The sequence below is a fragment of the Episyrphus balteatus genome, chromosome 1 (genome assembly GCF_945859705.1).
Source record: "Episyrphus balteatus chromosome 1, idEpiBalt1.1, whole genome shotgun sequence".
NCBI classification, from domain to species: Eukaryota; Metazoa; Arthropoda; class Insecta; order Diptera; family Syrphidae; genus Episyrphus; species Episyrphus balteatus.
The window spans coordinates 129,878,969-129,893,506 of record NC_079134.1 but is presented as its reverse complement, the minus strand read 5'-3'; the positions used below and the strand labels follow the sequence as shown (position 1 = coordinate 129,893,506).

Below are 14,538 nucleotides of genomic sequence, written 5' to 3'. Positions count from 1 at the left end.
TTTGTACAGGAAACAAATATTTTAAATGGCATTGAATTATAAAGATAGGTTTATAATAGTATACGTATAATGTTCCGTTGTGGTGGCAAAGGAATGGTTGTTTCCTTTTTGGCGAGTTTGTCCACCTTAAAGTTGTCGAAACTTTACAGACTTCCTTTAGAGATATTCGACTGTCTAGTACCGTGATTGATTGAGACAGAGGCAAGATATTTAATTGGCATCTGGCTGTTCCAAAAGAATATCCGTGTTGGATATCACGTTTTCTCTGAGCCAAAGTAGAACAAGTAACTCAAATCTACCTAACGCGATTTAATTGTCTTATAAAATTTTCATTCAGAAAATGATGTTGTCTGAAAATCAAGTCACTAATGCTTCCTGCATATGCACATTGTCTGTTCCGCCTTACAGTCGATGATTTCAAAAATTTGCGCTCTTAAACCTTTTTTTTGTTTTTTTTTTTATCTCTTTGAGTTGAAAAGTCATATTTTCTTACTTGTTTTTTATTTAAATATTTAAAAAGTTAAGCTAAAGTTACGCTTACATTTGAAAAGAATCTTCCATTGTTTTATTTTGTTAAAAACATTTCATTACGTTTGCACTTTAAAATATTGATCATTTTACGGCAACAAAAATAAAATAAATAACAAGTATAAGAGCAAGGATATCTTACTTACTTATTTAGGGTAACCAGCGCCGTAATGCGGCTACAATCCGCTGTGGATTTGGGCCTCAACCAACAACCTTCGCCAGCCAGCTCTATCCTTAGCTCCCTGCTTTCAGTTTCGCACGCCAAGTTGATTGAGGTCCCCTTCCACTTCGTTGCGCCACCTCAGATGAGGTCTATAAAGTAGCTATGATATAAAGAAGCTAGAATATTGGATAGTGATTTTTGTAAGATATTTGAGATTCCAACAAAACAAAAAAAAAATATTATTTTCGCTAAGAATTTTTCTTGTTTTCTTATTGCAAGTATCTAATTTCTTTTGTATAACCACAATTCTTTATTTTTTACTTAACTATGTCGACGCATAATAAAAAATATGTTTTTTTTTCTTATTTAATGTATAATTTATACGGTGCAGTTACTTTTTAAATAACAAAGTTATTTTTTATCGAATTAGTTGCGAAAATATCTATCTACGTATATAAATGTATGTTTACTTCGCTTCGTCCTGATTAGCTTTAAAAAACTTTATTCGATATTTATATTTTATTTAATTTAACTTTTGTAAATAATAATTATTTAAAACAAAAACAAAAAAAAAAAAACAATAATAATAAATTTAATACACTTGTGAGTAGAAAATATAACAAACAAAAATATAAATTGTATAATATTAGAGAGCTTACTAAAATAAGTCCCTTGATATAACTGTATAGAAAATAAAAAATATGATCACCTTTGTAAAATCCAAACTAACAAACAAAACGAAAACAAAAATTAAGAATGAAATTAATTTAAGCTACCCCAAATACAATAAGCATATAGATAATCCACTCAGAATATAAGATTTAGAATTTAAAAAAAAATATATTACATATATAAAATTATAGAATTAATGCATATCTATCTATTTATAATGTTACTAATTTATTAAAACAAAAACAAAAAAATGAAACACTAATTTAAAATATAATAATGAAAACATTCCATTTTAAATAAAAAATATTTATACAAAATAAATTTAAAGATAAAAAAAAAATAATAAAAACAAAATAATTTATTATAAGTAAAATCCCTATACTAGTAGTATTTCTTGCCTATTCTTTCTGTCCACAAAAACTATAATTATTTGTTTACAAATGCTGCTTATAGATTTTTTATTTTATTAGTATTATTCATTTTATACGTACCTACATATGAATCGCACATTTTTGCTTGAATTCCATATGAAGTAAATACCGAACTTAAAACAACAATTCAAGTCATGGTATTGGAAATGGTACTTTTTAGTTAAAAACTATTGAAGAAGAAGGAGTTCTTGTATTTCTTCGTATCAATTGGTCCAAAAGACATCAGCAGCCAGTTTTGTCATCACTAGATTTTTGCAGATGTTTTTTTTTTACTTCAATCTTGATGCTTCAAAGAAAAGGTATATTATTTTTCCTTTGGTTGTGATTTTTTTACTGCAACTTAAATTTTGTATTCTTATCACCATTTTCTGTCCATAATAATTTAAAACAGTTTAAGCGAAGAGGCTCATTTTCCACCCAGTGAATATTAAAAAAAAAAAAATAATTAACTGACAAAGTAACTGAATTTGGAAAGTATAAAAACGGAAATTTGAATCGCTATAGCTAAACGTTAACTGATGTTTGCTTGACCTGTAAAAAGCAAGTGTTCAAAGAAAAAAACTCTTAATGTAATTTTTTTTGCTTTGGTCCTTTGAACCAAGACCGTGTCGATGTTAGATTTCTTCTTTTTCTCTATTTGTTAGCACACAATCCCCTCTTATATTTTGGTTTTGGTTGAGATATATATATTTGGTAAAGTCCGAAAATTACCTTGTCACAATTAGTCCTTCAAACACTCTGAACCCCAACGGATAATTCTAACGCAATTTACAGGGCTGAGTTTCTCGCTAAAGACTTGGAAATATTTAAACAACTTCCAATACTTAAAAATATTAATTAACTTATTTTTTGTGTGAAGTTTATTTTTTTTTAATACATGCTCCACATACGCCACAGTGACCTTTTTTTTTTCTTCAATTTTCTAACTTTGCTCATATTGCTTGGATTTAATTTTTCTACTTTCCTTTTCCAATTAAAAAAAAAAACGTATTAAAAATAAACATACAAAAATTCTATAAATTGTTGGACCAACACAGAAGGGGAATGAATATTTCATGTAAAAAAAAATGCACACTTTTTAATATATTAAAATTAATAAAATAAAATCAATAATAATAATAATACTCCATATAAATACGTAAAAAAATAAATTAAAAAAATAAACAAATCAGTCAATTAAACTGTGTACTTCTTCGAAAATAATGAAAATTTTTTAAAATATAAATATAAAAAAAAATTTGCAAAAATTATATAAATAAAAAGAAAAAATAATAAATAATTCGTAATCTCCAAGACTGTCCGAAAGAAAAAAAAACAAATTATAATTAAAACGAAAAAATGAAAAAAAAAAAAAACAACTCTTGTACTTAAAAATCAAAAACAAAAAGAAATACATTTTAAATTAACCTGTTTTGTTAGACATTTTTTCAAACATAACCTGATGAAAATAATAAATTAATAAGAAAAAAAAACCTTGTGCATCTATTGAAGATATAAATTTAATAAAAACTATAATAAAACAACAATACAATAAAGTAATAAATTTACAAATAAATTATTTACGTATGTATTATAAATTTGTTTAATTTTTACTAGATCTTTAGGAAATGTATTGGTTTTGTGTCAAAACAATTTGTCAGGAAGAGTTTCAAAAAAGTTATTTTTTTTTTGTCAAGCCGTCCGTCGGTTTTTGCTACCATACGAATACATTTTGACAGATTAAACGATGCACAGACTTTCTTGCAATTTGGTACGGATGATTTGTATGGGATTCGGAAAGTTGTGTACTTGTTTATCCAATGGAACTGGAAGACGCCTTAAATAGTCCAGTAATTTTAGGTTTTATCTGCGGAAAAATTCCTACTGGGCTGAATTTTGGTATACAGCTTAATGACGGCTTTGTTATGAAGATGTGAAAAATCGACATTGATATCGTGTCCGCGTTAAGAGTTATAGGGGTCAAAAGGTCACAAAAACTGGTTTTTCACGATTTTCAGCAAAACGGTAAGTCTTATCAAAAAATATTCAATGCAAGAATTGTAGACCAGATTATTATATATAAAAAGTGTCATGACACTTTTTTTCCTAAGACCCACCGTTTCTTAGGTATAACGATTCAAAAAGTTGAAGTTTAGTTGTAATCGTCATAATCCTATTCCTGAAAAAAAAACTCCTAACTGAAAAGTTCCTGAAATTTCATTATTTTTTTAGCTTGAATTTCGTTCCTCAACTGTTAAGAATATGGGGAAACCAAAAAAAATGGAAATTTTCGCCATTTTTCCGATTGGGGCCCTTCTTCCGAAACCATTTCCCTGGGAATTTTTGTTTAGAATATGTCTGAAAATATACAGGGTGTGCAATAGAGAATGGACAACCCTAAAACGGCTTATAGCTACACTTATGATTGTTCTAAAAACAGATAGAAAAAAGTTCTATCGCAACCAGTTCATAAAATATGGACTTTTTTTCGTTCAGTGTATTTTAAATTTTATCATCTTATGTTTTCGTTCACTACAACCACGAATGAATGAATTTTATTTATTTCTTTTTTTTATAATTTTCTACAATGATTGGATGAGTACATAAACACTTTAAAAATTTCATAGCTATTGCACATTTTCGTAAAAAAAATTTTGAAATCTGTTTTTTGATGCAAAATGTAAAAAAAGTATTTTATGAAAAATTTTAAACACCTGTGGTATAAAATAAATCTATAGAAACCTAGGTGGCCAACTTTCTTAAAAATATTCTGGTATAAGGAGAATATTTTTAAGAAAGATGGCCACCTAGGTTTCTATAGATTTATTTTATACCACAGGTGTTTAAAATTTTTCATAAAATACTTTTTTTACATTTTGCATCAAAAAACAGATTTCAAAATTTCTTTTACGAAAATGTGCAATAGCTATGAAATTTTTAAAGTGTTTATGTACTCATCCAATTATTGTAGAAAATTATAAAAAAAAGAAATAAATAAAATTCATTCATTCGTGGTTGTAGTGAACGAAAACATAAGATGATAAAATTTAAAATACACTGAACGAAAAAAAGTTCATATTTTATGAACTGGTTGCGATAGAACTTTTTTCTATCTGTTTTTAGAACAATCATAAGTGTAGCTATAAGCCGTTTTAGGGTTGTCCATTCTCTATTGCACACCCTGTATATTTTCAGACATATTCTAAACAAAAATTCCCAGGGAAATGGTTTCGGAAGAAGGGCCCCAATCGGAAAAATGGCGAAAATTTCCATTTTTTTTGGTTTCCCCATATTCTTAACAGTTGAGGAACGAAATTCAAGCTAAAAAAATAATGAAATTTCAGGAACTTTTCAGTTAGGAGTTTTTTTTTCAGGAATAGGATAATGACGATTACAACTAAACTTCAACTTTTTGAATCGTTATACCTAAGAAACGGTGGGTCTTAGGAAAAAAAGTGTCATGACACTTTTTATATATAATAATCTGGTCTACAATTCTTGCATTGAATATTTTTTGATAAGACTTACCATTTTGCTGAAAATCGTGAAAAACCAGTTTTTGTGACCTTTTGACCCCTATAACTCTTAACGCGGACACGATATCAATGTCGATTTTTCACATCTTCATAACAAAGCCGTCATTAAGCTGTATACCAAAATTCGGCCCAGTAGGAATTTTTCCGCAGATTGGGCTTAAAAATGACTAAAATGACTGGGCTATAAAAGATACATTACACTGAACCAAATCCTTACGTAAATACAACGAAAAAATTCGTTGAGCCAACGAAAATTTAATTAATTTTCAGCCGATGAAAAATTTAATTGGCTCAACGAAATGGCTTTCCTACGTTAATGAAGAACTTCATCAATTAACGAAAACTTTCGTATTTTAATGCAATTTTTCATAAAAATTTTTGATCGAGAATTAATGAATTTTTACATCACTTTACGAATTTTTTTCATCAATTAACGTAAAATTTAATTAAAACTTTCGTAAGCTAACGAAGTTTTTCGTTAATTTTATGAATATTTTAATTAAATTACGAAAAAATATTCGTTAGCTAACGAAACTTTTCGTTGTATTCATTATTTTTTTAGTAGATTATTTTTACATTCTTTTCGTAGAATTACGAATTTTTTCGTTAACCTACGAATTTTTTCATTCATTTTTCTTTTTATAAATATTTAATTGGACCTGTTAAATCATTGATTTAATAGTCCAAACAAAAAATTGGCATTTATCCCGGTGGAACTCACTTGGACTCATCTCTCATCAGTTGACTGACTTATCGTGAGACACCTTGTCAATACGCAAATATTGTTTATACTCAGCCCAACTTACATAGATTTTTAAACAAAAACATAATGTGAACTATATCCAGCAAGATTCAATTTTTAATCGTTAAAACAGAAATGCACCCAAGGCTACGTTTTTTTTTGTAAGGCAACGATTTTTTTTCGTTAACTGATGTATTTTTTCATAAGCCGATGTAATATTTCATTAGTATATGAAGAATTTTCATAAGCTTATGAAGATTTTCGTTAGTTAATGTTGAATTTCATAAGTTAATGAATTTTTTCGTTACTTAATTAAAACTTTGATAAAGTAAAGAAAAAATTCTCATTTTTATTCTTTAAAATGAGTATGAAATTTTTCGTTAAGTGATGAATCTTTTCATTAAGTTGGATTTTTTGGCACTAGGTAGGGAGAAAAAGTGTATGAAACGTTTTCATTAATTGATGAAGGTTTTCATATTACGAAAAATTACATATTTTCGTTGAGCCAACGAAAGTTTCGTTGGGCCAACGAAAATGTAGTGTATGAAAGGATTTTCGTAATTTTACGAAATTTATTATTTTCAGTGTACTCTTTGTGCTAAATCAAAATGCGATGCTTACTTCGAAACATCAATTCCATATCCTAGATCATAATCATAAGTTCATTTCAATTCCACCTCGTGATACATACTCAGAAACTGTTGATCAAAATAATTAAAACATAAATGAATTTATTAATTACATAACTTTATTTACATCCACGATTATAATAAATTTATGTACAAAATAAAAATAATATAACATTTGGTTTCATTTTTTAATAAAAAGACTAACATAAAATAAATATCATTTAGAGTAGATTTCAAACCATTTAAATGGTTCCTTTAGCACACACAGCATATCTAATGTAAATTTTAGTTAAAAAAAAGTGCTCAGTTTTGTTTATTTTTACACAAGAAGGTATCTCAATTCTCTAAATTTGTATCTTGTCACGATCGCTTCGAAGAGAGGATATGGCTTTTGATCGATGGTGGACCAAATCGTCTTTGTGCTTCAGTTTGGAATGCACTTTCCATTTGATCGCATATCAAGTCGAAAAACAAATTGGCAATGTTACTGTGAATAATTGACTTAAACTCAAACAACACTTTAAAGTCCAACACACACGATTGTGGAATATCTTTGAGGCCAGGGCTGAATCGCCATTCATTGAGTAAATAGTTAAATAATCGTCCATCTTTACATACAGCTTGTACTAATTTCGGTTCTTCAAGTGTTACATTAGATGTATATTTTTCGTTGAGGGGTGGGAATCCAACAATTAAATCAGCTCGAAAGTTCTCCCCTCTTTGACTGTGCACATGGGATTTTTTCACATATGGCACGAATTGGTAATAGTTTTTAACATCGGCAACGACTTCGTACATCTCGGCCATGGAATATCTGAAAGAGAAGATATTTGTTAGATTGAAAATTAAATGAGTGTTGCTTCTAAAATCTTCGAATAAACAGCCTAAATAAAAATCTTAAAACATTAGCTAAAAGTAATCTCGCTATTTCAAAGTACGTTATATAAAAATGAAAGCAACGGAATATGCTTTTAACAAGGTACGCGTATAATCGAAAACACGATAGTGTTAAAAGAACTCACTGAATCCAATCCATCGTAGAATCTTTAAGACATTGCAAAGATGAGAGTTATATCAGACAATGGATAGTATTTATAGGTCCGTTCCACACTCAGTTTAAAACTGCCGAATTTAGTAATATTTGGTTATTTTTGGTCAGATTCTGTTTCCAACTTCAAAAATTGTGTAGAAGAGAGCGCTCACGAGAGAGTACAAAATTTCCCCACCCTGACAAATTTAGCCCAAAGTATTTCTTCCGGCAGAAATATGAGTTATGTCAAATGAAAAGTTGACGTATTTCAAACAAATAAATAAAAAAGAAAACAAATTAAAATTGTAGTGATTTTTAATTTAAATCGCGTTTACGTGTTTTTTGCATTTTAAAAGTGTTGATGTTTATCGAATTAAGCATAAAATATGAAATTGTGTTGTTTAATGGTGTTCAACTTGTTCCAGACTTTTTGGCAGTCTTTCGTAGTTTTATTTCCTAGTGAGAGAATTCTTTCCCAACTCTCATTAATTTTAAAGACTTCCTAATAAGTGCACAAAAAGTCTGGAACTTATATTTATGCTGAATTTTAATGTTAAAACTACGTGACAGTTAATGAAAAAATTGAGATAATCCTCTGCTATAACCTGCATTTCTAACTGCTCAATTTAAGTCGTAGTTGATGGATTCAAGTTTGAAACCTAAAAATTAAATGGGCTCGGTCTCGAATATTCTTCGTCTTTTTGATTTTTTTAAAACAAACCTAGGAATTTTATTGTAACTTTGTATGGATTAATATTTCCCATACCAAATAATTTTTTGAATTATGCTTGAAAATTTTGATTAAGCGATTTTTTGTTTTTAAAACGGCTCCATGGATTTTCAAAAATTTTTTTCTGAAAACTTCTCCTAACTTCGTTTAGAGATCAAACCCATGTTGTTGAAACTTTAAGCCAGCGAACGACAGTCATTCTTCGCTGATGATGATTCCGCAGCTGAGAACCGAAATACATTCGTATTGAATAAAAAGAATTTAAAATTAAAATAACGATTTTTTGTCTTTTTATTACGATTTTTGAGGTCAATAAGGTGAAAAACATTTAAATAGTAAATCCCGGCTAGTATTTGTAAATTAATTGTGAATTTAATGTAGCCCAATAAGATTGAGAACTCAAAATAAATTCGAAAACGTACCAACATTTTTTAAAAGGTTGCATCGGGCCAACGGGACCGAAAATCTCAATTTTTCTTCAAAACAACATCATTAATAAATTCAGAACTAGCTGTTCCGATGCACGATGTCCATGCTTAAACTGAGCAAACAAATGTTTTTTTTTTCTACTTTGCATTTTAAAAAAAGTTAAATTACTTTTTATAGCCACTATTCAACGGTTAGAACATTTTTTTTTTTTTAATGGTAATATATTAGATAGAAGAATTATTGTAAAATACCTATGACTGATCAAAAAACTGATGGAGTCCATGCATTTGTGACAACAATGTGAAAAAATTGGCACTTCGTTACAATAACTTTCTAGTAACTCTAGATATGATAAAAACTATTACCATTAAGTTCCTATGGATTTTTTTTATACAACAGGTGTTTAAAATTTTTCATAAAATATTTTTTTCTACATTTTGGCATCGAAAAACGAATTTCAATATTTTTTCAAAGAAATATTGCAACAGCTATGAACATTAAGGTGGAGCGATTTTATTTTTATTTTTTTCGAATTGGCATAGTAATAAAAAGTTGCGCTATTTATAAACGAACAAAACTTTAGCCTGGTACGCTGCTCGCGCTAAATTTTAGCCAAGATAAAATTCCCATACAAGTTATCGATAACTTGTATGGGATCCATTTTAGCTCGGCTAAAAATTTTCGATAATTTGTATGGAAGCTAAAATTTAGCGCGAGCAGCGTACCAGGCTTTTATACTTAAAATTTTTAAATAATTTCATTTTGAGGTGCCCCAAGCCCTCTGAATGCTTAAAAAGGGGACTTTTTGACCTTTAAATTAAATGGGGAAAAATAGAGTTCAACTTACTTTTTTTTTTAATTCATGTTTCACTGAGTGAGAAACTTAAAAAAAATAACTTGTTTTTCCTCATTTAATTTAAAGGTCAAAAGTCCCCTTTTTAAGCATTAAGAGGGCTTGGGGCACCTCAAAATGAAATTATTTAAACATTTTAAGTATACAGTTTTGTTCGTTTATAAATAGCGCAACTTTTTATTACTATGCCAATTCGAAAATAAAAAACAAAAATAAAATCACTCCACCCTAATGAACATTTTTAAATGTTCATGGTTTTAGTCAATCCAAACTCCTGCGAAACGGCTGGACCGATTTTTATGAAAATTTGTGTGCTTATCGGATAGGTCTGAGAATTGGCCAACATCTATTTTTCATACCTCTAAATTGTTAGGGTGGCCCAGCCAAATTTTTTTTTTTATATTTTTGGAATGATCTTTACGAATTCTTTTGTGTATGACGGTTAGGTCTGAGAATCGGCCAACTTAATTTCTATACCATAAAATGGTTAGGGTGGTCCAATTAAAAATTTTTTTTGTATATTTTTGGAACGATTTTAATGAAATTTTTTGGGTATATCAGGTAAGTCGAATTTAGAACCTCCACCTTTTTAGAAGTTGACATCAAATTTTAGTAGTGGAGGTTTAACCAAAATGAGAGTACATATGCAGTTTTATAGCCTTATGCGTTATAATTACAGCTACAAGTCACGGCTTTGTATTGTTTTCAAGAGGTTAAAAAAAAATAGTTTTCCAACTATGTAATCATATGAATAGCCTAAATTCATACTACATATTTGATATTCTAAGGGTCTCTCATTTTCTTTAAGACTGAAAACATCAATCTTGATACTGCGATCAATATAATTCAAAAAACACATTCTTTTATTTATAAAGACCTATAGGGTAAACTACCCAGTGACCGACACCCTTGCCAGTTACCGACACCTGGCACAGTTTTTCCGTTTTCTTAAGGTTTCGTTAGGGTGTAGCGTACGAAAACTATTTTTAACGCGTTTAGGCATGTATATTCCATCAGAAAACACTTTACTTCATGGTTGGTAGTGATTGGTTTTGTTGTAATAAAAGGGACAAGTTTCGAACCTCTGTGAAGTGCATTAAACTTGAGAAATTCTTAAGAAAGACGTAAGAACAAATCATTGTTTAAACAATATATCTGTATATGGTACAAAAATTAAAATTGAATATTTTGTTAGAGAATTGCTTTTTAGATCTATTTCAATTTAAGTTATTACAAAAATAATAACATTATTTAATTTTACGTGGGGTGTTCATAACTAGAATATAATGTTCAACGAAATTCAGTGACCGACACTGGTGTCCATAACTGGCGCAATTAGACACGTTTGATGATATTAGTTATGGACACCGTTCTTTTTCTGTAGAATAGCAGTATAAAAGATCTCGCCGAAAAGGCCCAATTTTTTTCAAACCACTTTTTGTTTGCTCCTAAGGTCTAGTTTACAGTTCACCGTGTAAAAAAACAAAAGATTCAAAGCATCGCGTAGCGCTTTTAAATAAGTTTATAAAGTGGGTTTCCTTTCGATTGTGTAAAATTACTTTTAAAAAGTGTGAAATTAATCTGAAAAAAATTCATTCCATTTATGCAAGGTGTGTGTATTGTTTGAAAATCATTTTCATGCACACGCTAAAAACTTAGCCCTTGTTTGCCTGTTTTTATTTCCCTTAAGTTCACACATGCTAGCTTTTAATTTACAAAGAAAACTTCCATCTTCAAGTTTGAGGTCAAATCTTCTTCGTGTTCCTAAATCTTTCTTTTTAATTTTAAGGCATGTAACGTTTTGTCTGGGTCCTTATTCTGGTTCTGTGAAAAAATGAAATGATAAAGTTTTTACCATCGGAGTTTTCATTCGACTTTTCATTTTATCATTCCATTTTTGCTTTTAAGCTAACTGTCCCTACATTTTTCTACTGATTAAATAGATACGGCAAAAGTCAAAACGTTAACGTATGATCGTAAAAATATAATTTTTGACGTATTCGATGGCAACTTTTAATTTTCTTGTTAAAAAAAAGGATGTATTTCCTTTTTCATCAAAAAAACAGAAGCAAAACAAAGATACGAAGATCTGCAAAGTGCATTAAATGTAGTTGAATGCTTATCTGCATTTACACTCTCAGTTTTATCGCCGGTGTACGATGTTCCTTTTTGAACTAACACCGTACAATGGGAGAATGTCAGTAGTAAAACCGTCTTGTTTTCGGTTCTAATTCAAAAATGGACATCTTACACACCGGCGATAAAACCAAGAGTGTAAATGCAGCTTAGATATGGGTGTCCATTACTAAAAAAATCGGGTGTCCACTACTGAAAAAATGGTGTCGGTAACTAAAAAACCGGTAAGGTATTACATTTTTAATTTTGATATTTTTAAGGAATTACTAAATTATTTATGCTTTCATTATACTTAAAAACCATTTCTTATAGTTAAATTGACCATTTAAATAATTAAAATTGAAGCAGTGTAGGGAAAGTTATGAATTTTCAAACACAAACTATCCCTTAAGGGTGTCGGTCACTGGGTACGTTACCCTATTTGATGTTGTGACCCATTTTTTTTTTTTTTTTCGAATGATTGCCAACTCCAAAATTGGAAGTAAATAGCAGAAAAAACGTAACGAAGTCCGCCGGGTCAGCTGTTATTGTAGAAAATTATAAAAAAAAATAAATTTGTAAAATTCATTCATTCGTGATTGTGGTGAACTAAAACGTAAGATGATGAAATTTAAAATACACTGAACAAAAAAAGCTAAAACTGGTTACGATAGAAATTTTTTCTATTTGGTTTTATTACAGTTATAAGTTTAGGCGGAATAACAGGTGATTTGTAGACACTGACTCCAACTTTTAAGAAATAACATGTTGATGGTCTTGAAATGCAATCATAGATTTACTTGGCCTCTTCTAAATATTAGGAGTTTTAAGAACTTGAATTGTTGTTTTGGTTTAAGCAGATTTACGTTTAAGAAGCCACAGTTTTTAGACCAAACTATTGCTTAGACTAGGTCAGATACATAATGAAACTACTTGTACTACTTAAGTTTAAGTATCAAAAAAAAAAAATACTTTCAAAACGAGTTCACAGAGGACGGACTTTTTCGGTATGTAAGTGTACTTTGATTTGTGCATTTTCAAGCTCCAAGACAACTTGTTAACAAGCTTTAGATGCATCTATCCGATCTGCTTCGTTATGAAAGAAAAATGTTTTTTTTTTTAAATTTAAGCAAAAACCTAGATAACAATGCCTTCATTACATGTCAATAAGAGATGGCCTTGAGCTTTTTAATGAGTCACTTTTATTTTATTATTCAGCATGTGTTACAACTTACCCCAATAGTTCTTTTTTAACATATTCCTTGTTTCTGTTTGTTAAATCACTGATAGTAAAGAATGATCTTTCCAAATTTCCTTGTGAGGTACTAGAAAAAAAAAAACAACCTTCATTCAATATACAAAGTTCAATATCAAGGAAATTCGAGTAAGTTATCATTTAGCCTTGCAAATCTAATTACAGATCAAATTTTCAATACACATGATGACATTGAATTTTTTTGAAAAATTCTCTGCAAATTTGTTTGTTTTGATAAACTGGGGTTATGTAAGTTGTTGTTTTGAAAGGCAGATTTTAAATGTTTTATTTAAATGACTTACGAAAATTCACATGCAGCCTTGTAGATACCTTTAACGGGTACTATACTACGTACTTTTCTAAACATTTTCAAAATGTTTTGTTATTAAAATAGTCGATTAAAAAAATAGTTTAAACTACGAATACTGACTCGAAACTGTTGGATACATCATTTTTGTATTTTTTTGCAAATTTGCTTTGGCACACTGACGTTTTGTGATGAAATTAAAAAAAAAAAATATGCAGCGGATTTTGTTGTTGTTATCGACGAATGGAATAGTTCAGAGCTGTTAACTTTTGCAGATCATCTAAATGAAAATAATGCCAGTTTTACATGAGTCAATTCTTACGGCGTAAAAGCATGTCCAGTTAAACTCAGATAAATTTTAGCTCGGCTAAATTTTTTCGATATTTTGTATGGGAGCAAAAATTTATCTCGATCTGCGTACCAGGCTTAAAAGGGTAAAAACTGGTTTAGTCCGGAGTGATATTAGGACTATGGAGTGAGTAATCCAGATTTTCTGCAGGTTTTTAGTCTCATTTATACCTTTTTTGCATGAGGACTTGCATGGACACTTCCCAACTAACACAACAGCTTCTATAAATTGAAATATCACAGGTAATACTTCTTATACAGCTTGAATTGAGCTTGCTTCAGAATTTAATTGCTTATAGAACTTTTTTAACAACTTTTAATAAGTTGTTTAAATACTGTTAAAGAAACTTAACCGAAGAAAGCGTTTTTTCGGATAAGCTTGTTTAATGAATTTATAGAAGCTTTACAGAAATTACCAAGTTTGTATTTGATTTTTGGCTTTGATAATGAATAATCTAGCTCGGACACTTTTTGATCATTAATGAATATACTAGTATGGCCGAGTGGGTTGAGTGGCGGACTGCCACCAAGTAGGTACGAAGTTCGATTCCTGGGTGTGGTAAAAAAAATTATATAGGTACTTTTAAAATTATTTATATGATAGATATACTAAAATCTAATGGAATGTTGTATATAATTTCAGATTAAAAAATAAAATTCATGATTTAAAATTAAAACCAATTAAAAAAGAAAATTCTTTTTTTGTTTTTGTACTTGTTTTTTTTAATTTCCATAAGACATGCATTAAAGAACTATACAAGCTCTTCCGAAGCTATCTGTCAAATCTCAAA

At 29.3% G+C, this 14,538-nt stretch overlaps 1 protein-coding gene across 1 annotated transcript; it reads right to left on the bottom strand.

Moving 5' to 3' along the window:
• Positions 1–6,781: 6,781 nt before the first annotated feature.
• LOC129906272 (coenzyme Q-binding protein COQ10, mitochondrial) lies at positions 6,782–13,590 on the bottom strand. The gene is made up of 3 exons (XM_055981951.1): positions 13,395–13,590; positions 13,073–13,162; positions 6,782–7,494 (listed from the first exon to the last, which is right to left on the bottom strand). The coding sequence occupies exons 1-3, from the start codon at positions 13,457–13,459 to the stop codon at positions 7,041–7,043; spliced, it is 609 nt and encodes a 202-aa protein (XP_055837926.1). The 5' UTR covers positions 13,460–13,590; the 3' UTR covers positions 6,782–7,040.
• Positions 13,591–14,538: the final 948 nt, after the last annotated feature.